Below are 24,215 nucleotides of genomic sequence, written 5' to 3'. Positions count from 1 at the left end.
TTCCAAATAAATTAAAATGAATCAGAATGCAGATAACTAAGCACTCTAAACATTACATGCAAGATCTACTTACGCAGGATCAAGTTAGAATTGTAAAGACGGTCAAATTTATTTTGATTGCATTGTAATTCAGCTTTTTTTGTAGAATTCAGATGTACTTCAGTTTCAAACTTTCTTTCAAGTTTTTTCCTGGACAAAATCAAGTGACAACATCTGGCTCAGAGTGAGTACGTATTATTATTCTTTTTCTAAGCAAAATGTATTGTTCACAGGGGGATCAGAAATTCAGATTTTTGCTCAATCCTTTTTGGGCAGCTCCTCCTTTCAGCACAGTTCGTTGGCTAGCTCTGCTTACAACTCATCATTACAGGAAGCTAAGTAAAAAACAGGGGGGAAAGTTGGACTTTGTAGGAAACCTCTGGAATAAAAGCGCCTGATCCAGCAGCTCATTCCCAGCGCGGAGCCCCGGCGCTGTCGTTCCGATTGCTGCCAAGGGCCGCGGCGGGCGAGCCACACGCGCGCATCCAGCCGGCAGGGCTGCCGGGGGCGTTGGCGGCACCGCACGGGAAACCGGTGGGCTTCCCTGGGCATTTCCAGGCCACGAGGAATTCCCGCGAAAGCTCACCGGGAATCAGCCTAACTGCCGAACAACTCCCACGGACGGCTTGCAAGATAAGCAAAAACAGTTAAACCTCTTTTCATCCGGCGTTAAGCTACACCAGTGCATTTACAGTGTTCCTTTAAAGTATGTCTCGGCGCGTGATGCCGTATACATCACACGCGCAAAGCCGGCAAACGCAGAGTTAACTGCCTGCCATTCACCAGCATCGCGGCTGGCTGGCTGGAAGCCTTGATAAAGGAACAGCACAGGGACAGATAGCGGCCCAAGCCTCAGCAGTGAGTTACGCACCGGAGAGGGTAAAGTCCCAGCTCTCTCGATAAGATTGCACGGGCTGGATTGGGCGGCTGCGCAGGAGCCCGGCGGACTTGCACGGCCGGTGGCAGCTTGCACGACCTGTCTGTCGGGGCTCAAAGCCAGCTCGGACCAAGAGCACTACAGCAATTACCCTCTCACGGCTGGTCACAGTGATATATTAGTCAGTGGCAGCAGCAGACAATTCCTAACGAGTGACTTCTCAAATCAGAAAATCACCGTTGCCAGTTAATTGCTCGCCATGCTGGGCCTGAGCAGAGAAGCTGGGCAAGGATGGGGTATCCCAGCTGCCGTGTTATCTCCCCGGCGTGCGAATCCGGAAGCTCAGAGCGCCACGTGGCACCCGCTGGATGCCGGCACCACGAAACCCAAAACCTGCTGGGAGCCGCTTCCCCGACACAGCAGCCATCCGAGCGGAGGGGGCCGCCRTTCGGATTGCCCTTCTCTCCCGAGCCGGCCCACCTTTCCACGCACACACAGCTGGGGAAGCCCTGCAGCGGGCCACCCGGAGCGGAGGGCGCACGAGGACCACTGGCCATGCCTTGCGAAACAGTGAAGGGCTGCACACGTAGGTGTCGTGCCACCCTGGCAGTACTCCAGCAGCAACAATTATTCCTGCTTTTCTCTAATGCCACCATGATTTAAATAGTCCAAGGCTCTTCTTCTGCCCTAGGCGGGAGCACCCGCCTGACTCAGTGCTGCAAGAAAGTTGCCCCTGGAATATGAATCTCAGGCTACAATTTGATAACACTTTTTGCACAAAGACAAAATCTCTACCTGGCATGTAACAGTACTGTGTTGGCAGAAGGTATTTCAATCAATGGAAAAATACCTATCTTTTGTTAATCAGATAAGTCAGACTTAAAACTGCATTTAAAACAACGACACCCCCCCCCATTCTGTCTGCAGGGTCAAATTGCCCAAGGTGCTATTGCAGGAACAGCCTTATATGTGACACTTACAACTTTTAAAAGATTTCCTCTCAATCTCACAGCAAGGACAAACAACCAGAAAAGACGTTTCAGAAAACTACCTGGTCAAGAGTTACTCACCCCACCAAATCCTCTGAAGCGTTGCAGGATGTCGTTGTTGATGAAACAGGACTGCACAGGGTCGCAGAGGGCCTGGTCCAAGAGGTGGTTGATGAAGTAGATGCCCGGTTCGATGGTGAGCACCATGCCTGCCTCCAGTATCCGGGCTGTTCGCAGGCTCCTGAGCCCCGGCAGGTCAATGCGCTCAACCCCCTGTGAGAGAAACATCCGTTCTGACTGCAGGAACCCAACCCGTGGCTGACCCTTCATCATGACCCTCCTACGCTGACTGCTCCATAAGATGCCCAAGATACAAAACCCAACTGGAATTGGGCTGTACAGTTATCTCTGTCACATCATTCTCATTTAGCTTTCATGCACAGGGATTACTGGCTTTAAACTCAACTGCCAAACTCTTTTTGCACTGCAGAAATTCTGGCTTTAGAGATACTTGGTAGTTTTGGTCTTTACCATGTAAGATTTCTTTAGGGGGGAAAAAAAACCCTTACATTATTTTTTTCTGTAGCCTCCTTTCCAAAGTTCTTAGTAAAATATTTTAAGGGACCTGCAAGTCTTGAAATGCACTCTCTGCTTCATGACTGAAATAGCTGAACTATGCAGTTGAGAACAACTTCTCCATGGATATGCAAATGTTTATTCTCACTGCATGTTATTAAAATCACACATTTATGATCTTGATTCAGGAGCAATGAGTCTACACATGACCTCATAAAAGCAGCTCATTTAAAACTAAACTTTTCTCAGATTCAGACTTTCAGGCAACACAGTGCTGACTGATATTATTAAAAACTAAGTCAAAACAAGTCCCAACTAGCAAAACATTCTCTTCTTCCCAAAAGCTGGTAAAGCAAAATGATATATGAGGACGTGCTTAGTCAAGGAATTAGAAATATTGCAAAGACTAGTTCAGGATATTAATTTTCTTCCGCCCAAATGTGCCAGGTATTGCAACATCTGAATAAATATATCTCAATCCCATCAGCTTTTAGAAAATCCTTTGCAACTGTAGCATAATTTCATCAATAAAATACGATGACCAGTAAACAGACCACAAGCCTGCCAGCCTGCAAGCATGTACACATGCTTCACTTCATGCATGAAAACACTTCCACTACAGCCAGTGAGTTAAAGGCTAGCAGGTCTGCAAGATCAGATCTGCTTCATTTACCGAAAACACTGGTCTCTAGGTAGCTCTTACGGCCAAAGTTACGGTAATTTTCTGCACCCATAAGAGGGGGGCTCCTTTCAGAAATCCCAACACTGTGACTGGTACCAGTGGGAAGAAATACTCCCTTTCTCCAGGATGAAGTGTGTTGCCTATCACCGTCCCTGTGCAGTGGCTCACTCGTCCACACCAGCGCGCAGGGCAGCAGTGGGTGACCACCTTGCACATCAGCTGTTAATTCTTCAACTATCAGCTGTCAATTAATTCTTACCACATCATCTGCTCTTCAAAGTGTTTATAAGCCTGTAGCACTACTTGCTCTCGAGCTCCACTTGCAGTTCAGAAAAAGCCAATTTCACAGGAACACTGCTTGCAAGAGCTGCTCTACAGTGCTTGCTTTGCTCTCACTGGTCACCCCAGGTATCTCGGTTTCTTTTTTTATCCTTCACAGAGCTTTTCTTCTGCCAGTGCACGATATCGTACAGCAGCCAAGAATTTTGGAGTTAACTGGCTTGGACATCCACTCGTAGGACCACTCTGCAGAGATGCATTTGCAACTCTTGGTGCCCTTGCAAACCAGGCCGCTGGGATTCACCAACGCTAGTCTGACAGTTTGCACCATATATTTGATACATTTCATACATTTGATCTGAGTTTTTGCACAGGATTTTAAGATTATTCTGCATACTACACTAAAATTGGAAAGCACGACTTTGTCTTACTGAGGTTAGGAAATAGGAATGTTCTGATACTAACCAAGGCACTTTACATTTATATTCTTATCAAAAATGAAAGACAATCAATATATTCTACACTTGAAACAATAACTGAGCTGAAATGGAGCAATTTTTCTTTTTGCTGCTGCCCCATGGGGTTTGGCATCTCCCACATTCATTGTAATGCGTAAAGGAAATGAGGGCATCCAATCTTGTGGATTAATCTCTCCATGAGCTGTAAACAATTAGATTACTGTCTGGACCTTTCGGTGAGTTGCCAAGTATCTATCGGCTGCTTTACAACAAACAACTCATATTTCGCTTTTAAGTATACTCCTCTTCAATTCTATTTGTAAACTCTCTTTCTTAGGCAGTCAATCCAAGACAGATGCTAGAAAGACTAATATCCAGCAAGGCAAACAATGGCAAACATCCTCTGAAGGCAGCRCTGGCACCAAACGTGCATTTTTTGCTTGTGCTTAAAACAAATGAGGTTTAACACCAGGTGTGATGATCAAGTCTCAATGCCCACTTCATACATCTATGTACAGCCRTTAAAATAACGCATAGACATTTTGCCTGGGCTGCTCACAGTGTGGTTCTGCTTTCGGGGCTTCGTCCAAGATACTAACAGCATGTTTGCAAGCAACGGGCAAAACCAGGGAAGTCACATTTGAAAACCTCCTTCACAAGCCTGGTCTCCCTCTGTGGTCAGTGATGAAGGGCAGGGTCCCTGAGGCACCCAAATATGCCGGCTCCCCCAAAAGTACTGTCTTATCTTCTCCAGAAGCAATTTAGAAACAATTTCTGACATTGCCACAGTCCTGACTTGGCATTGCAGAAGACAGCAACCGCAGCCTGTCTCACCATGAGGCTGTAGGAAAACCTGTGATGCTCTAAGAAAGAGCAGTGTAGGGAAGGGAGACGGCCACCAAGCTGAGGAGATGACACAACTTCTCCTTGGACAACACTGCTGGCTTAAAATGTACGTGAGAGCACAACTCCAGCATCTCATGAGAGTGCTGACCTCTGAGGCAACTGCACTCTCCCCTGTGGCTACCACATCCATCAGGCTGGGCAGCCAACACTTCTCCTTGGCCATCAGTTGACTTAGGCTGTTTACAAAAACTAGGACAAAAGAAATGGGTTTTTTGTTTTTGTTTTTTAATAACTGAAAAATCCCATGCACGTAGAAAGTGACAGGTCTGAAACAAGGACACTGGTGCTTCCTATAATGCCAAACTGATGGGAACAAAGTCTGGTAGGCAAAACCAGCACCAGCAGCTTTCTGTAAGAACCTCCCGCCACGGCCATGTTTTCTATTTTGTAAGGAGGCAACTTCCCTTTATTTTGCAGCTAAACAACTTTTTTTCCAGCAATAACCATCACATTGTTTTGTAGTTAGATGAAATGAAGAGTAAAAATCTGCACGCTGGAGCCACAGTTGCTGCTATAATTGCTATATCCTGGAGGCCTGGCCATGGATCAGGACCCTCTTGCACTCAGTGCTGTACAGCTGCGAAGCATAAGCTGGTACTTGCCTCAGAAAAGCGCAGAGAATAATCTAGAAAGCATTATCACCTGGGCATCTAAAAAGAGACTGCCAATGATATTTTGGGAAAACTGCTTTTCAAAGAGCTGTTCATTTTCCTATGTATCGCAGCAATAACCTATATCCAAAAGGGTTTTCTAAGACTGATTTGATTCGGAGGTTCTGCTCATACGCTGCAGTCAGCCACTCGCGCAGGAAGCACGGATGTACGACACTGCCATTTGTGACTGCACTGCTGCCAAGAACATCAGACTCCAATTAATGGTTCATGTAAGGTAACAAAAACCAGCATGCCTAGGCAATAAGGACTATCAAGGGACCGAGAGAATTATTATGTAAACTGATTTCATTACTATGTAAGCAAAATAAAAGTTCAAATTAAGTTAAGTGGGCAGTAATATAAAATATAGATCTATTTTTAGAATAAGTAGGGAATTAGGAAGCATACAAGCATGCCTCTCCCCTAGTGAAGCGGCTATAGAAAACGAAAAGCTGCAACATCCCCAGACTAGCTCCGTGGGAGGAAGGATTAGTGCGACCGAGCGAGCCAAAGCCCCGCGCAGCAGCACAAACCACCCTCCGGTGCTTCTTCCACCTAACTCGTCACCGGSCTCTTCCGAGCCTGAGGAACAGACTGCCCCATCTAGACCACATCCAACACAGTGCAGTCCTAACTCCTTCACCAAGCTAACTTCAAATCAAGTATCTGAATTAGAATACTAACATTGTATTTAGATAATGTGAAGATCAATTCTAAAATAAAATCTCATTTCTTTCATTCTTCCCTCTCCTCCCACTGTGCATACTCAACTTCTAATTAGCTCATTTACCGCAGAAAGAGCGGAGCCCTGTGCAGCTAATAAAATAAAAGCCTTGAATTGCACTTAACTCGTCTCCAGGTCCCTTCTCTCTGAGCCCTTGTTTCTCTAGCTGAGCGCTGCTAATGAAGATCAGTTTATTCAGTCTGTCCTGCTCTTCCCGGCAGCCTGAGCTGCCGCAGTCACCCGGAGGAGCTGCAGCCCGCCGAGCCGCTGCGCTCGGCGGCAGGTTAGCCCGAACTCGCCTCGAGCACCGCGTACCGCTCGCAAGGCAGTGCTCCCACGGCGGCCCGCGCCCCGCGTACCAGCTGGAGCTAATATTGGGGGATCTGGGGGCACACGCTATCTAACTGGCTATTTTTATTGTAAATGTTTTTATTCTTTTCTCGGGTATTAGCTGTGGTATCAGGTTTGGGCTGCACAGTAATTCCTCTTTTCCGGCGGAGGGCGAGGGCGAATCGCCTGCCGTTTGCTCTAGGTAGCGCGGCCCGCGCTGCCCCGGAGCGAGCCGAGCTTCAGCCCGTCCCTGCAGCACCGCTGCGAGCATAAATTCACGTGCCGCTTTTACGTCTTGGAYGTCACTAGGCTCCACTGCTATCAGAATGAAAACAACAGAAGATACAGATTAGAATTTTTCTTTTTTTCATGAAACCTCAGCATGAGAATAACAGGGAGACAGTAAACAAGAAGTCACGGAGCTAGCAACTCCAGCATGAATCTGGAAGTCGAGGAGGGTATTTAGATAGAGAATTCATAAAGAATTGCAAAAGCTGTCAGCAACACTGTTTTAAAGTGAGGTCAGTTGGAAGTATTGTTTTAAAATCAAATGGGCAAGGTTTTTGGTGGCACACAGAAAGCACACATAGGCAGTATTCTCACACGAAGGGGCTTTTTCTTTTGTGGCTCTTCTGTTACTAATATAAAATAAAATTGCATAGGAAATATCCTGAAGTATACTGTGATACTTTTTATAYCTTACTTTTGCACATACCTGACATCAGGACATCGTTGTTTTTTCTCTCTACTGCACCTAGAGTGAATTGTTCAGACATGCACATGCTGTGTTAACTCTCCGCTAAAATTTCAGAAGATTTGGATAATAAATGTTCTGATCAAAACTCTCTTAGTACGCAAAGTCTTTTAAAACAAGTGCCAATTAGTAAAACAAACAAAAACTATCTCCTTCAAAAAAATTAACCAAAACAAATGAAACTCAAACTAAGCAACAAAAAACCCACGAACACACCACCGTCCTTCTCCGAGGAGGAGGRAAATCCTCCGGTAAGACAGGCTGTGCCCTGCGCCGTGGCACTGCACTGAAACTGCGCCTGAGCCTTCCCTGCTCTTCGGCTCCCCCAGCCTCCCCGGTTTTTATAAACACTCAAACTCAAGCATTGATCCTTGTAGGAAAAGCTGCTGGGAACTGAGCAATATTCTGCACACAYGCAAGATGCTGCAGCAGGGATAAGAAGATCTACTAATCTAATACTAGAAGGTGTAAAAAATCCCAGGGAAAGAAATCTTAGGCAGTAGAAAACTCTCCTAGTTGGTGGTTGGATCCAACAGATCAGCAACGAGCGTTATAGATTTCAGCACTACCTTGTATGGAAGTTCCTGTAGAGTTGAAAGTTTTTACAATTTTTTTTTTGTGCTTGCACCTTGCTGGCCCACATAACCATGTCGTGACTCTGCCTAAAAGGAACCTAATCAAAAAGAGTGAATTTGAGGGGCTTCTCCTCAAAGCAGCAGGCTTTGCCTAATCTTTTCCCCAGGTATACAACTGATTACTAGAAAAAAACCTAAACATAAAGCTGGTTAAAGGCCTTTTTACTCTGTGCTTATGTAAGTATAGTAAGTATGTGTGCCTGTTGTATTGGCTGTTTCATGTCTGCAAGCCCTGGATACACAAGGCCGCAGCAAGGCTTTGGCTTTGCAAGGTTATGACCACGCGAAGCAAACTGCATCGCTTGGGCTCTACATAAAAGCTTTAGGCTCCTTAATAAATTCACTTCATCCTCTGCTTCTTAAAGGAAAAAAAAAATCAATGCATCATTTGCAATGCTAGCCAAGGGGGAAAAAAAAGAAAAAAGAAAAAAGAAAAATACTTCAGCATAAGGTAGGATACATAAGGAAGATGATTCTTGCCGGAACAGGAAAGGGAAGAAGATTATTCCCACATTCTCAAGCAGGTTTAGTGACCTAAATCTCCAGATAGTCAGGGGAACCTGGGAGAAAACTTTTTGCCAGGCACTGCTTGTGCACCTCTTTGAACAGTAAAGATGTTCCCCAAGCAGGCACAGTAATGGAAGGACATGGATAACTCTAGGATTAAAACAAGCCTCTACCCTTAATTTGATGATGGTGAATAGCAATGAAAGGACCAGCTTTTCATGAGACTAGAGAAATGAATAAAAATCAAACTGAGGTAAATCTTGACATTTCTGAAAACAAAACAAAATGGAACGCTTAATTCACAAGATTAGTAGCTGTTAACCTAATTTAAATTAACTGGCTTATTATTATAGAAGTCATAAAATGTACTTAGCATTCTTCAGAGCCTTACAGTCAATTAATATAACATGAAATTGAATCAACTTGAGCATCTAGAGACATGGAACCTAGATTTAAATGAAAACTTCAGCCCTGTCTACCTCGGGGTCTGAAAATTTGGGATCACCTACCACACTTTCTCAATTGAAATAGGCACAAATCCTCATTTATATCCCATATTGAATTTACCCAGAAACAAATGAAAGAGTGTGGGAAAACTATCTCCACGATTAAATTTTACAGCTGAAGCTAAACCCAGTGGAGTTTTCACCCTTTGAAGCTAGCTCTTTCTGACTCAGGGCCAGATTTGCTGAAGTGATTAGTACCACTGGGGCTGGATTTTCAGAACTGCTCAAGTTTTACTTAGACCCTTAGAAGAAGCAGCCAGATTTTCAAAGAAGTGTTCAATGCTCAGCTTCCCACTAGGAATAACACGGTACCCTACAGGAGACCAGATGCTCAAAGGAGCTCTTGACTGCCGAGTACTTCTGAAAACCAGGACATTTACTTAGGTGCTTAAAGGAGAAATATTGGAGGCTATATTCTTTCAAAAATCTTGTCCTAAAGTAGTTGCTATGCCACATTTACTGTTGGCTAAAACTGACTATCCTTTATTATGGCAATAAAGGAAAAGAAATGTTGTATTTTTTAATATCCCAGAATACCCCTTACAGAAAACGTGCAAACTTTTTACAGCATTTGTCAAAGAGGAAGAAAGTGCTTGTTCAATGCTGCATGTGAAAGCTGCTTACTGGAAAAGATGAAAATTTATTGCCAATTTTGAAAAAAAACAACCTTTGGCTACTAATGAATAACTAATCTAAGCTAACAATGTCTGGAAATAGTTTTTTTGGAACATGCAAAACTTTGTGACGGATAAAAATTAGGAAATTAAAGTTTATTGTATTATTCCAAATGTAACTGTTTACACTTGAGGAAAAATAATGGAATAATATCCACTTGGAAAGTTTTTATTTTTAAAAAATCCTTTGTAATACTCCCAGAAATTCCCTCAGCCAAAAGCAAATAACTCGCTTCTTAACCAGTTAGGAAAAAAAAAAAAAAAAACATGAAAAACATGATACTAGAGGCATGGGCTGCACAACAAACACACAAACAACTTCATAAAATTCCTTGTAAAAATCTTGCTAGTTGGTGAACGTTTAAAATGCACCAAAATCATGCCAGAGTCTACCAGATGTCCTCAAAACACGCCTTTCCGGGGAGCGGTGAAATGCGGACCACGAGCCGTCTCGTGCGCACCGYGGCCGGGCACCACGCTCACGTGGGAAATGCTCACGTTGAGATTTGCCATGGGAAAACCGTGCCGAGGACAGTGCCATATCCTAGCAAAGCTCGCCCGCCGGCAGGCTTTTGCTGCAGGGTTTTGTGCCGCCGGGTGCTCCAGCGCCCAGGCAGTGCCGCTGTGGGCCCAAGGTGAGGGAGCACAGGCACTGCGACGGGGACCAAGGGACGAGCGCGCCAGAGCTGGTGGCTTTTGAGCTCACACACGGCTTTCCCTCATACTCAAGGAATCTGTTACTTAGGATAAAATTTTGAAACTAATTAACCAGGCAAAACATATCATGAATTTTAGAATGTTGCTGCATGTCTACACCCACAAATAATTTCAATATCCGCAAGTATAGCGACCTCTGTCCACACAGAGCATCAGTAKTTTTATGCACCTTAAATGTCAAAGTGGAGAACCTAACCCATTTGAGAATCCAAGCACTAAATCTTAGATTCATCTATAACAGGTTGCATGTCCAAAATGGCAGGCAGATCAGACTGCTGTCAAAACCCACAATTTTTTCACACCCACAATTCTTCTTGCTTGTTCCTAAAACTCAGTTTACTCGCCACACAAGCAAGGCTTGAACATGTGCCCAAGCCAAAGAAACTCCACTGAATTCAGCAAGGTTATTCACAAACATAAGCTAAAAGAAACTACGCAAAGGCACGCAACACTGGGCTCCGGGACTTTGGAGTTCATGAGCTCTCCCATGCACTACATCTCTTGCATTTTGCTGAATGCTGGTATTTGCACAGAGAGAGAATTCTCTTGGGAGAAGGAGGGAAGATGACAACCACCATCCTTCCTCTACTAGCTAGCGAGGAAGCTTTAAACTCAGTACAGAGCTGCTTTTGATTTTTGTTTCGTTTTCATTACATGTAAGTTTAATAGCCAATGCCAAAATATTGTCATCACAATATTGTGTATCAACAATAATTATATTGTAGTATTTAAAAATACAAGTATCCTCAAACACTATATACTTTTTGTTTCTGCTCTGCAAAAGACAAATCAGAAACATTAGCTGTTATGTAGCCTGTCTACCCAACAGAAACAAGTTCCTAAGTGCTCTCAAGCCAGACCTAACAAACTCTTGGTTTATTTTTCAGATAAGAGAACTATCTTACAGAACAAAAAGAAAGAAGGACACAGATTCATTTTCATATTGCATTACTGAAAACTCTTAAAACCAAAATGCAAAGCAAAGAAAATCCTTCTGAAATTACTGCAAACTTCCTTTCTTTATTCAAACCTTAAGTTCAATTCTCCTCAGAGATTATTAATATCATTGCAAACATCTTATCACTGGGTACAGAATTATTCCCATTCTGCTTTCAGATCACACTCATGAACCATCACGTTAGCTCAAGAAAAAGAGATAATCATTCTGTGCTTTCTATAGATACCCAGACCACAAGAAATTATGCTTTTACATCTGCAAAGACAAGACGACCTAACAGCCTTTTCCTTTTCATTTGCATTCCCRGACAATACACCTGTACTGGTGCCCACACTGGCAGTGGAGATCAAAGTTTGGACAGCGTGGTCCGGACAGGACAGGAGCCAGCATGTTTGCAGATGTCAGCTGCCAGGGTTTCTCAGCCCATGTGCAGCGTTGGACTCTGCCAGCCTTGTCACATCTGGAAGGGGGCTATGGAGTGTGCCGCGGGCAGAGCACTGATCTCTGTGCCATGGCACAGGTATGCCTTCGTGATACACACACCCTGGTGAGCCAGGGAGGAAGGTCATAGCTTGCATAGATGTTCAACAGATCAAGAATGCCTGAAGAGCAGCATCAGTTGACTTCTCCCCATAAGCAATTTATGTTTTAATGAAATAATAGATCCCCTTAAAGTAAACTGCATAAAATACCACTCAAAAGAAACACACTGACTGTGCACATTTGCTCGACCTCAGGGAAGAGGCGACTGACTAACTGTGAAGTTAAGAGAAATGCTGAGCGACTTCAGAAGGGTTAATCTGCAAGGCAAGCGAGACTGGATTAACACTAACCTCTGGGTAGCCTCCAACGTCGTGCACGTCAATTCCAAGTAGGTGTCCAAGTCCGTGTGGCATAAATATTGCCCCCAGATGAACCTTCACCATGTCATCTACACTGCCTTTCAGAATGCCAATTTTCGTCAGCTCCTCCAGATGGACTCTGTCAGCCAGACGGTGCATATCAGGCCAGGCGACCCCTTGGAGAGCAGAAACGAGCAGCTCAGTTAACTATTGCTAGAAGTTTTTAAAGACAACTTTTAAGAAGCAGATGCAACACATGCACCCTTCATTTATAGAAAAGCAAAGGCGAAAAGAGCAACTACATTAGCACAAAAATACTTTAAACAGCACAAGTTATGCATGCAAAGCACAGAAAGCGACAGACGAGAAACAGCAGCATCTGGTAACCTGGATTCGAACAAAAAAGGTTTTAAGACATCCAGGCATGTCTGTGCAGATGCAGATATATCAGTGAGTTTTCCAAGAGTATCAACTGGTAAAATGCAGTTGTTTAAAAYGCAGAGCACAAGATGTTGCTATAACTATTATTTTCAATAGTGACTATATCCGTTAGAAGATTTGAGATGGCTAGTAGTTTTCTACGGACGTAGAAGATTTAAGCCTACATCCTTCTGGCAATGACACTCTCCAGAAATTAACGATTCCCTTGTGTTAATGGGCTGTGTAAAACACAAGCCCTCTAATGCACACACTAAAACAGCATTACAAAATACTGTTGGTTGACTACAGACAGAGTGCCAGGAGACATTGGATTTCTATTATTTTGGTATAGGATACAATTTTGTTTGACAAACTGCTGGGGGGAGGAGGGAGGAAGAAAGCAGCCCTTTTGTTAGTAACACAGTACTGTCTTAATTAGTTCACCATGGCTTTGAGTCATCATCAACAGAGTGTTTGCACAGTCAAGACAACTAGGGCTAAGGTACAGTAAAAGAATATTTTGCATGTTAACTTTTGGCATGATTAAATTTAAAAAACCCAGCAACTTTTAAGGCTAAATTCTCATCAAGCTCCATATGTTTTACTCTGGTTAAGCACACAAGCTTTAGCATCTTGTGAACACTAACGTCACTTAATAATTACATTAGCAGTTCTTGCTAAAGGTACCAAAGGCTGAAATACAACAATCCTATGGGAACGCTTAAATAAAACCCCATCATGTGACATGGCCCTGATATAAAGGTCAGAAGCAGAGTAAGTAACAAGTGGTTGTTGAATATGCACACTGCCCATGCAGACACCAGTGCACCCTGCCACCGCCCCTAACATCACCACTGGAGCAGCTCAGCAGGTCAGTCTGGTGACGGGCAGCCTCCTCTTCTGCCCAGAGCAGGAAGAGTTCACACTTCATCACCTTTCTTAATATTAACTTAAATATTACCTTTTCTTTGAGCATCGATTGTATTGCAATGTTCACTACTCCAAATTCATCTGAAGTTATTTTATGGCTACTTCACAACAGGCTCCCATAAATTCAAATCATTACAGTCTATTCTACTGATAGTACTGATATCAGACTGGAATTATTACTGAATCATGGTCATTTTCCTGTTTATTCTGTAGTTGTAGGAATAGAGAATTTCTGTACACAACTCCCAGCTAAGCTTCTACACTTCGYAATCAACTGAAACTGCTCTAAAGTCTTTATTACTCTTTCTTGAGAAATGAGATGTTCTTCTGAGATCTCTTCCACGATTTTTTAACTAAACATTACTATAAGTCTTCTATTTTTATCTCCATGACTGCAAAGCCATATATAATAATGGACTGTGGTCAACTACCTGAAGCTTCAACCTCTTTTGATATAAGCACCAAGGTTGGAATTGTGTTGTTAGGAGACAAAACACAATCACAGCAGTGGATGCTCTATGTGAACTTAAAATGAAGCGTCTGCGAGGAGAAGTGAAGGTGAGGTGTCTGCTGTTTGCAATAAAGCTTCCCTCTGCAACTGTGCTGATAATATTTGTCCTAGTCCAGACCTACAAACTCTACTTATAAGCCTAGCTGTCTAAAGRACTGGCTAGCATATCTGCACTTAACTATATTTTAAGCAAACTAGTAGGTATACTTGGGGTRCGAAAGTCCTCTAACTCTGCTAATCTGAACTCTCAATACTTGTGATAAGCATGTAAGGGAGGAAAAATCAATTATCACAGCTAACTTCACTGATTACAAAATAAAACATCAAATACATATATCCATTCTTCTGCAAACCTTGAATAGACTGAATCACTGATACTACTGCCCTAATTAAAAAATTGCTGTGGTTGTAACCTTTGAGCATCTCTGACCCCTGAGCAAAACCAACAGAATCCCTTTTTCTCTTGCCCTCTACCTTTCCTTTTTCCTCCTCAGTGAGAAGCAGCCTGACTACTTCCCTGCTCTGCTTCCTACCCACAGCACTCTGCATCCTCCTCCTGCTTCAGCTTACATCCATCTTACTTACTTCATTAGAGGTTGGGGACAACAAAAAGCTCCACTGCAAGAAAAGCTCCTGCAGCTGGATGAGAATTGGGCAGTTTTGGCTTCTCCCTGTGACCAGTGGTAGCACCCAGAGCAGAGCCTGCAAAAGCTATGGGACCCCTCTGCGACGTCCCTCCCGACCGGCGTGGGACCCCTCTGCAACGTCCCTCCCGACCGGCGTGGGACCCCTCTGCAACGTCCCTCCCGACCGGCGTGGGACCCCTCTGCAACGTCCCTCCCGACCGGCGCCATCGGTTTGTCCTGGCCAGCAGAACTGCAGCGGCAGCCGCTGTGAACAGCCTAGGCACAGCACTGGCAACAGGAAAATTAAATTACTGCTGCAGGTGCCCTGCTAAATAGCACAAATCTTGTTTTGCAAGTAAATAGGTATTAAAGTACAGTCTTAATTAAAACAAACAAACAAACAAAAAAAGACCAAAGATGTTTTGATACACCATTTTTTCCCCATTGTTTGGTTCTGTGTTTTATTCTAGTAAGACAGTGTGGTGCTATTTTTACGCTGTTAGACAACCTCTTCCAAGCCACTTCATGCATTAAACATTGCAACCTGGAGAATTTTTATTCTATATGATTAAATCTATGTTGCGTTTGGAATACAGACGTTTTAACCTACAAGCATTGYATAATATAGTCAGATGTACATATGTAGACTATTATTATTGTGCTAAGATAAAATATGAGTTTTTTTGAGCTAACTAGAGATAGCGAATTAAGTGGAAAGACCTTATGGCTCTTCAGTTAAAAAAATAGCAATATCCTTGTATTGCTTGATATGAACTGATTCCCTCCATGCTAGCAATAAACTTTGATTATAGAGTGCAAACAGATTTTTCCCTCCACTTTTTTAAACAGTAATTTGACGAGGAAAGAAGCTCTAAATGCAAGGCTTTCTTCAAACATTTCCCAATACTTTTATAATCTGAAAAACACTAACTTTGTTAAGAGAAACAACTACTTTACAGTAATATGACAACTACTTAAAAGTACTGGACACAGTCTACTGAAGGAAGTAGACATCCTAAATCAAGAAAGATCTTTTAGTACATGTTTTATATATAAAAATRTATTAATAAATTATATGCATTTAATAACAATAAGCAGATATACAACTCTTCAAATTTATTTAAACCTAGAATTTTATTAGTTATCTGGCAACTGAAATCCTTATATTACAACAGCCTATACAAAAGTAGCCATCTAAGGGACTGGCTAGCATATCTGCACTTAAACAGTATTTTAAGTAAACTGGTAAGTTTACTTGGCTTACAACAGTCCTCTGACTCTGGCTGATCTGATTTTCATATAGACATACTGAACTCTCAGTACTTGTGAGAAGCACGTAAGGGAGGAAAAATTAAGTATCACAGCCAACTTTCCTAGGAAAGCCATGAACAGAATCTTTTGGGTAATCTCTTCTCATACAATATGCGATTCAACAAGCTGGATATGCCAGAGGACTTGAAGTGAGGATCTCTGTGTTAAAGCACAGGCACATCTATATTCTGTTCAAATATCTATGTGGATAATTTTAGTATGTTAAAACACAGAAAGCGATAATAAAGATGCCCTCCTGCACACACCCAAGGAACACCTCATCTGAAAAGACAACATTTTCAGACATGAAGCAAAACAATCAACCATCCAAAAATGAATGAAGAGCATCTTTTACAACGGGGGCTTTATTCACGGGGGCTGCCTTGGACGAGCCCCTGCCCGGGAGACGGCTCTGTCACCTGCTGCAAGCTGACACAGCAGAAGTCAAACACTGTGTTATCAGTTTTGTAGTGAGACAAAACAATTAAAAACACAACTGAAAAAACCAACTTGTAAAAATTCTACGCAGGCGGATCTGACATTAGTTGTGCGTGTTACTGCAACCGCTGACTGTTTTGCAATACTGATCTGAAATAGCCTCACACCACCAATCACCCACTAAAACATTGTACTGATTTATTACGCAGGACTATTATTTTTAAGCTCTAGGGAAGTTTATCATAGCTGCAGACATGCTTTTTGTGTAAAAAGGTTAGTTCCACTACTATCTTTAAGCCAATTTCTAAACCAGTCACACCCCACCGATAGATGAGGTTTAGAAAGCCAGATTGGAAGGTCCTTGGACTTTGAAAGCTTGTACCAAAAGAAGCCTGCACTGGGGAAAATCTGCTGATGGTGTGTCTGCTCCACGCYGCATTCACTGCCAAACAGACTCCGGGCAACGCGGGTCCTGCCCAGCCACCGGTCCACGGGAAAGCCCCGTGCCCGAGGCTGCGCCGCGGGCCTCTGCTTGCCGTGCAGCGTGCGCGCGGGCAGGAGGCCAAGATAGAAGCACCTTTTACAGCAACATATGCAATGGAAATATTTGAGATCCCTCGAATAAAGTCAAGCACGCAGCATGGACCGGRCAGCGGCTACGCCTGACACTGGAAGGCGACAGGCCGCGGATGAACCGCAGCGGCTGGGCACTGTGCAGAGGTAGCTCCCTTTCTAATAGCAGAGCAGAGCTCTGCACAACTGTGATACACTGCATTCAGAAATGGCAAGAATAAGACATTAAGTATACCACAAGGCCTAGTTTGACTTTTTCCCCATAACCTCAGTGTTACCTGATAATCTTAGATGTTATTGTGAATGACAAAACAGGAAAAAAAAAAGGATATTGTTTTACTTGAAAGTATTTTCTAATTTTCCATTTGCCAAAATCCACCAAAACTCAGATAGCACTCTACGTTTAAAAGATTCAGGAACATCATATAAAGACATTGTCTCTTTGATCACACTGTAGTGCAGATTTTCATTTGAGAAAAAAGGAAAGGCATGGTTCCAGTGAAACGAGGAACTACATGTAATCTCTGTCCGTGAAGGTACATGCTATAACCGTGTAAACAGTAGAATTAAAAGGAGAATTTTTATAAAATATCACATTACAGTTGAGCCTAAATTGCCATTACCTCAGTGGTGTTTTCACTGCAGTGATTATTTTCTGGTGCTTTATTAGAACTATTCTAGAACACGAAGTAGAAACAGCATACAGAAGTAATTTAGAATTACTGCTTGGTATTTAGCCACTTTGGTTGGAGAGTGATCTGAAAAGGTCTAACAGGATTTTTTTGGCCGCTACTTAGGGTACTTTGTGGTTGTAATATGACAACGATTAAACCACAAATGATTTAGCAGGGTTTTTTGTTGTTGCTGGGTGGGTGTTTTTTGCCAGCGCAGATGTCACAATCTTACTAAAAAAAATTGCTATGGCAAGGTTGTAGTAATTTCTCCCCAAATTGTGCTAAGGTTAAGGTTACATTTAATTTCTGAGTGTGCACAGACAAGGGCAAAAGGCCTGATGTCTCCTGGCAGTGCCACTAAAATGCAGACATAACATGCAATCCCTGTCCAGCCAGCAAACCCCTGGAGCAGATTAAAATCTGCCAACACACAGCAACCGTATCAGACATAAAACAATAGGTCCTTGAAAATTCTAATCAAATCCAGTTTAAAAACAACCCAAGACATCATTTAAATCATAAAAATGATCATTTCTTCCCTTTTCACTTGGAAGCTTGAGAAGAATTGGTTATATTTCTGATTTTCATGCTTTTCTCATGCTGGATGAAACATGAAACAGTTACTCAATGTTTTAGATTTGTTTCTTAAGGTGCCAGGTAAGATAACTCTCTGGTACAGACCAAGGTACCCCAACATCCAGCAGGAAATCAAAATTCTGTACTTAAACACTGACAACATTTGGGAAAGTTGGTCCTACCCTCAGTTTTATATATTGTGTAGATAATTACCTATAGGAGTCACAAGGTCAGCACAAGATGGATATATGGATGCCTATTTTTAGTGACCCAGTCTTTGGCTGTGTTTTACAGTGGTGGGTTGGCTGCTGTATGAAGAGAAGGTCCTGTTAGCTCTCCCACCCTAAACTAGTGGCAAGGGCTATGCTGAACTTGCTGCAGATGTATCCAGTACTAACGGCAACMTCCAGTCGTTGTTGGATGCCAGACTGCCCTCTGCTATCTCAAGCAATCGTCTGGACTTGCTCTACTGGACCCTCTGCCCCCGTGCTCGCAGCCGGCAACGGGGTGGCCCTCCACCCTCCAGACATGGTGAAAACAGGGGCCAGAAACAGATGCAGCTCTCTCTTTCTGCCTTCAGCAAAGTGCTCGGGCATGACTGCTACAGACATGCGCCAAGACCCAGTGCTGCAGCTCCAAAACAGGGCAGACTCCACAAAAGACATACCTCAGCCCTTCCTGTAAGATGTCTTCAGTGACAGGAGCAGGAATCACTGAAGAGAACCAGAGATGGCCACCACTGCCTCTGAAACTCCCATCTCTTCTTCAAGAGGTTGAAGAGCATCATGCTATTTGGTTGTGTTGTGATATTTCATTTGCATCGGCACTACAGAAATTTTAAGTGGTAAACCCCATCTTCCCCATTATAAACCCTACATACGATGATCATCGATATCAGAGGGAAAAATCAATAGTAAGCCATGCCGGAATCTTAAGAAATGAAATATGAATAGATATAGACGTGGAGGAAGAAGAGGGATTTTTTTTTTCCATGCCTGGAAATATGCAACATTTTGATTGACCAGTACTGGCAGATTTGATGAATTTTGCTTCATAATACTTTCAAATAGGTGTATGTTGAAAAGAGGAGGAAAAAGATTGATAGGAGGGGGGAAGACCATGGTATGGAAACTTATCTTTGAAGCTTAGAAAAGACTCTGTTTAGATAAGATTCAGTGCAAACAGAATAATCTATGTCTAGCAGGTTTGCACTCTGACAGCTACAGCTGACACAGTGTCAAGACCAAAGGACTCGAACTTTGCACTTCAGCTCAAATTATAATATGGAACATGCACATTTCCTGACTACTGAATCAAGAGAAAATTAGYGCAGACAACAGGTTATTCCACCCAAAGTCAATGGACAAAAGGATTTTTCTTAAATAGTCTTAAAAATAATTAACAGAAGAAAGGTTAAAAAGTTGCAGCCAATTTAGACTCTAGCTCTGCAAGGACTTCTAAATGTATGTGTTTTGTGTAAGCAGCATCTTTGTGGAAAAATCCATGTATGCATGGATTTAGCTCAAAAGCTGCAGGTTTGCCCCCGTGCCCCTGCAGCTCCTGCAGGGAGCGTCCCACCAGAACGGCTGCTCCAAGAGCTCCACAAAAGTGCCTTTGGGGCAGAACGGCCCAACTGTTTTGAAGCGCCTGTTTTTTTTATATATTTGGTAATAACTCAGTGTTATTTTTGTTTCACTGATGTTGCATGCTCACTGTATGCATGGGTCAGCTCCTGCAGATTAGTCACAAACAGAAAAGAACAGTTCCCAGAAGGTTTGCAGTGAGACTCTCAGTCTGAAATCTGGCATTTCAACAGATTGCTGCTTGCACACAGAGACTGGAGGATCTGCTCAACTGGACAGAAAGAATTGCYTTTTTCTTTCACCTCCTGCTGTAGGTTAATGCTATGCTGGGCAAGGTTACCTTGCACGCCTGACGGGGGGATCTCCAGTAATCAATGCCATCGTTTTTGTTTAGTAATACCTTGCAAGTTTTCTGAGACTCACGGATGGTCCGYTGTCCCTTGCCAACGTTATGGGCTGCGCACCCTTTCCTCCGTCAGTTGTTATATATTTATTTAAAGTGCTGGCTGATGCTTTAATAGCTTATACTGACAAAAGTTAAATTAAGTTGCCACAGAAAGCTACACTGCCTTTTTCGGGTTCCTTGCAGAAAGCTAATGTTGAAGGGGAGACTGATTTCTGAACATTAACGCTCACAAGACAAATACAGCAAATCCCATTCAACAGAGAGGTTAGACTGCAGGCTGCAAATAGCGCTTTATAGCATATATTCGCAAGATTTACTTTCCAATTTGCCTTTAACACAATAACACATTTTTAACTGCAAGGGCTTAAAAAAAAAAAAAMCCCAACGCACTGCGCTGTCATTCAGTAGGTTTTGTGAATATCAAGTACTACTTATAACATGCCCTGAAAGCATTTGTTCTTCAGGGAAATTGGTATGAAATCTTCAACTTCTGTTATTAATGTTTTATGTCTAAGAATAATTGTCTTCAGATGTTACAGCAGATTAATAATGATCAGTAGCACTACCTAAAATATGCAAATTTGAGTGGGGATAATTCAAATGTACATTTTGGAATTATATAAGCTATAAAACAGACTTGTGTTTCCCCCCTTTCCCATTGTGCTGTCAAAAGGTCCAGATTAATTTTTTTCTAAAAATTCATCAAAATTAGCTACTGTTCTTATACAGCAAAACTGACATTTTTGACAACTGTTACACTAAGTACAACTCTGCACTATGTGAGAATAAAACTGCTTATATCCAAAAAAATGCCCATTGCATGTAAATGAAGACCTTATACTTAACTTGGAAAAGATAAATAATAAAAAACAGTAACACAGAACAGCTACAATTACTTTCTCTAGGTGTATAAACTTTGATGATAGCTGAAAATAGTGACAAGTACTCTAATGTGGTATCTGAAAGAGTAGTAAAAAAAAAAAAACCCTGAATTCTTAAGCAGTTATAAAATTGTCATAGTCAAAGACAAGTTTTGAAGAAGTAACCTGAGTTTGCAATTTCTGAATTTGTGTATGTTCCTATCCACCACTGTGCTCAATTCAGCAACAGAAGTAGCTGCCAGTAATATGATCTGCTATGTCAAGTACCATAGCTACTAGCTCCCATTAAATAGTTCTTTAATTATTTGGATTATTCTAATTCCGACCTTAGTGCTCTGCTATTAGAGCTAAATTCTCCATTCCTCTCTTTCTAGAGAAATGTTATTAAAATATAGAGCAGGGAATCATATTGCTACTTTGAATTCAGTTCATTGCTCTTTCTGCTGTATTAATTTGGTTATTTATGACAGCGGTACTTGCTCACTGGACCTAAATCCTCCTCAAAGTCCTACTGAAAGAGCCATGCCTCAATATTTAGACATCAAAATGTTTTCAAGCATACATACCATTCAAACTTCACGTTGTGTTGAACAGAATAGAGAGCATTCACTCTCAAAATCCCTAAGGTGCAGATCTACCTCTAGTAGCTTTACACTCTTCAGTAGCAGGGGAACATAGTCCTTATAAACACTGGTAAAACACTGGAAAATAAAGAAATGTTTTGATTTGTTCTTCTAATTTACAACACTTCTTGGCAGGATGCACACATGGAAAACTAGCTAAGAAAGGCCTCCCTGTCGTGGAGTGGGCCAGGAAGACACACCAGCTGGTGCTGGCTGAACACTGCTCMACAGCAATTGAGAAAACCAGGAGAATGGCACAAAACATGCATATAGCTATCCCTGTCTTAACAGAAAGGCATCAAAATGGGACCATAAACTCTGAAGGGTTCAGGCAACATTTCTCTGCATTGTGCTGTACYGTGCAGAGCTTGGCCCTGAATCTACAAGTAAAAAGAAATGGCAGCAAGACAGGGTTACTGCTAACRCCAGAGCAAAGCTTCAGGCACCTATCCACGACTGCAACAAGTAGGACTCGGGCTGGTGAGCTCCTTGGCTAGAGCAGTGTCCCCTGCACCACAAAGCTGATTCATGTTTACAGGATTAATAAAAAGATGTTTTATTTTCTTGACCTAAAGGTTTATATTTTTGGTTGCGTTTTTCTTCTTGTGGTTACCTGAAGCACTTTTTTGCTCAAGGATTACATGGCAACCCTGGTATCAATAAAATTTGCAATGACTGATCTTTGACTACAAAAGAAAGGCCTTAAGGGCTAGATTGAGAGACTCTGTGTCTCTGTGTGGAGCTTGAGTTCTGGGAAAGTTATAAATCTTCCAGCCCTAATAGAGGCAGCTCCATCTGCCATTATCAGACATGCTGGTCCTGGGATGGAGATTTTTTCCAAGACATTTTTCAACAGTATTTATCACAAAAGCTAAGCCTGAAAGCCAGAGGCAACACATATTCACTCTTCTGAATACTAAAATGCAGAACCTGGGGAATATGCATATACTCCTAAGCATGAGCTCCAACTTGAAAAAAAATTCAGAGATACACATCCTATAGGGAGGCCCTATAGTAACRTCAGTGTCCCAAGGAGGAAAGTTTTCACACTGCATATAAACTGGCTCAGTGAACAACAACTTCTGTGCGTATTTGGAACAATTCTGTATTTCTCATTTTATTGAAACAAACAAACATCAATCAGCAAATATTCCCAGCTGCCCAGCTAATGTCTGAATGCAATTTCAGTTCAATAGGGACTTTGGATATACAAGCTTTTTAAATTATATAAACGTAGAGATAGGGAATTGAATGGTTGCCAACCTGGCCTTACTCAACTGTTCCTTGGGAACAGTTTGATAGACAAAGAGGTCTTTTTTTTAGCTGGAAATTAGGACAATAGACCTTACTGATCGAGGTGTTTTAATTCTTCCTCCCTCTCCCCCAAATGCTAACATGTATAAACTTAGAAAGTGATTCATGAAAGAGAGAGATTGAAAAAAGATGACTTTCTTTTTCTTTCTTTCTTTCTTTTTTTAAAAAAAAAAAAACATAGACAAGCTCTGCAATAGTACCAGGAATGTTATGCACAACAAGCTCCTTTCCTGCCCCTCTCCGGTGACTCTCTGTTACCCTCTAGAGAAGACAGAAGGAAGAATGTCTGAAGTGCAATGCAAATGGAAAGTACACAATTGCTCCAAGATTTAGCTCATTAATCTGAAAGACTTCATCTGTTTATGATCTAGTGCATTAATCCAAAATAGTTTTAATTGCAAAGCTTAAAAATACATTATTCTTATTGCTCCTCTATATAGTAGCTGCTTAAATTTGATAAACTTCAGTATTACCAATATACTGTCCTCATTAACTACGATTTAAATTTATAGAACTCTAATTCCTAWCTTTGTCTAAATGTTCAACATAATAATCTAAATAAAAACCTTCAGAAATCACCTAGTAGGCTGGAAACAGTATAAATACTCAGCCACGTATTAGAGTGGGGGAAACCCCTCATCCATACGAGAACAGAGTGGCACTCAAACCTCAGCTTAAGTGTGRATGTATTCCACACGCTGAAACTGGAGCATGTCTCTACAACACTATTCACTAGCTCGCAAAAGATCACCTCCTGCTCTGGAGCTCAACATGAGAACACAGTCATTGACCTTCATCAACATCATCTTCTTACATGACTGACATTTTCATTTGCACATTTCAGGTCATATTTAGAATCATGGAGTAACTGAGGTTAGAAGTGACATCTGGACAATATCTGGTCAAAACCACAGCTCAAAGCAGGGCTAACTTCAAAGCTAGATTGTGTTTCTTCAGCAAATTGTCTCTTAGAGTTTTCAGAAAAGGACTTGCTGCTCTTTTATACATTTCTTCAAATAAATGTATATTAATGACAAAGAGCAAATGATACTGGTCTCCCAGGTGTAACTTGTGATAAATGATTCTTCCAGTTAATAAAGCTGTTTCATTGGCTTGTATTTAACTTGTGCAATTGGGATAATGAATAGAGGCAGACAACAGACAGGATTTGGGACCAACGCACACGTTCCCTGTCAAGTTCCATGAGTTTCTTCAAATCTTACTACATTACATTAAATACACT

The 24,215-nt window shown here is 42.1% G+C and overlaps 1 protein-coding gene across 1 annotated transcript in view; it reads right to left on the bottom strand.

Annotated features, from left to right (window-relative positions):
- The window catches only part of PEPD (peptidase D), a 141,220-nt gene that overhangs the window by 6,254 nt on the left and 110,751 nt on the right, over nt 1-24,215 (bottom strand). Inside the window, exons 13-14 of the mRNA XM_085303752.1 lie at nt 12,098-12,282; nt 1,987-2,178 (exon numbers count right to left, since the gene is read on the bottom strand). Coding sequence (XP_085159878.1) covers nt 1,987-2,178; nt 12,098-12,282 — 377 coding nt within the window. The remainder of the gene's footprint in view (nt 1-1,986; nt 2,179-12,097; nt 12,283-24,215) is intronic.

Source organism: Rhea americana, unplaced genomic scaffold (genome assembly GCF_003343005.1).
Source record: "Rhea americana isolate MKP2758 unplaced genomic scaffold, rheAme1 scaffold_20, whole genome shotgun sequence".
Classification (NCBI taxonomy): Eukaryota; Metazoa; Chordata; class Aves; order Rheiformes; family Rheidae; genus Rhea; species Rhea americana.
The sequence above is the reverse complement of the archived record's forward strand: the minus strand, read 5'-3'. Positions and strand labels throughout refer to the sequence as shown.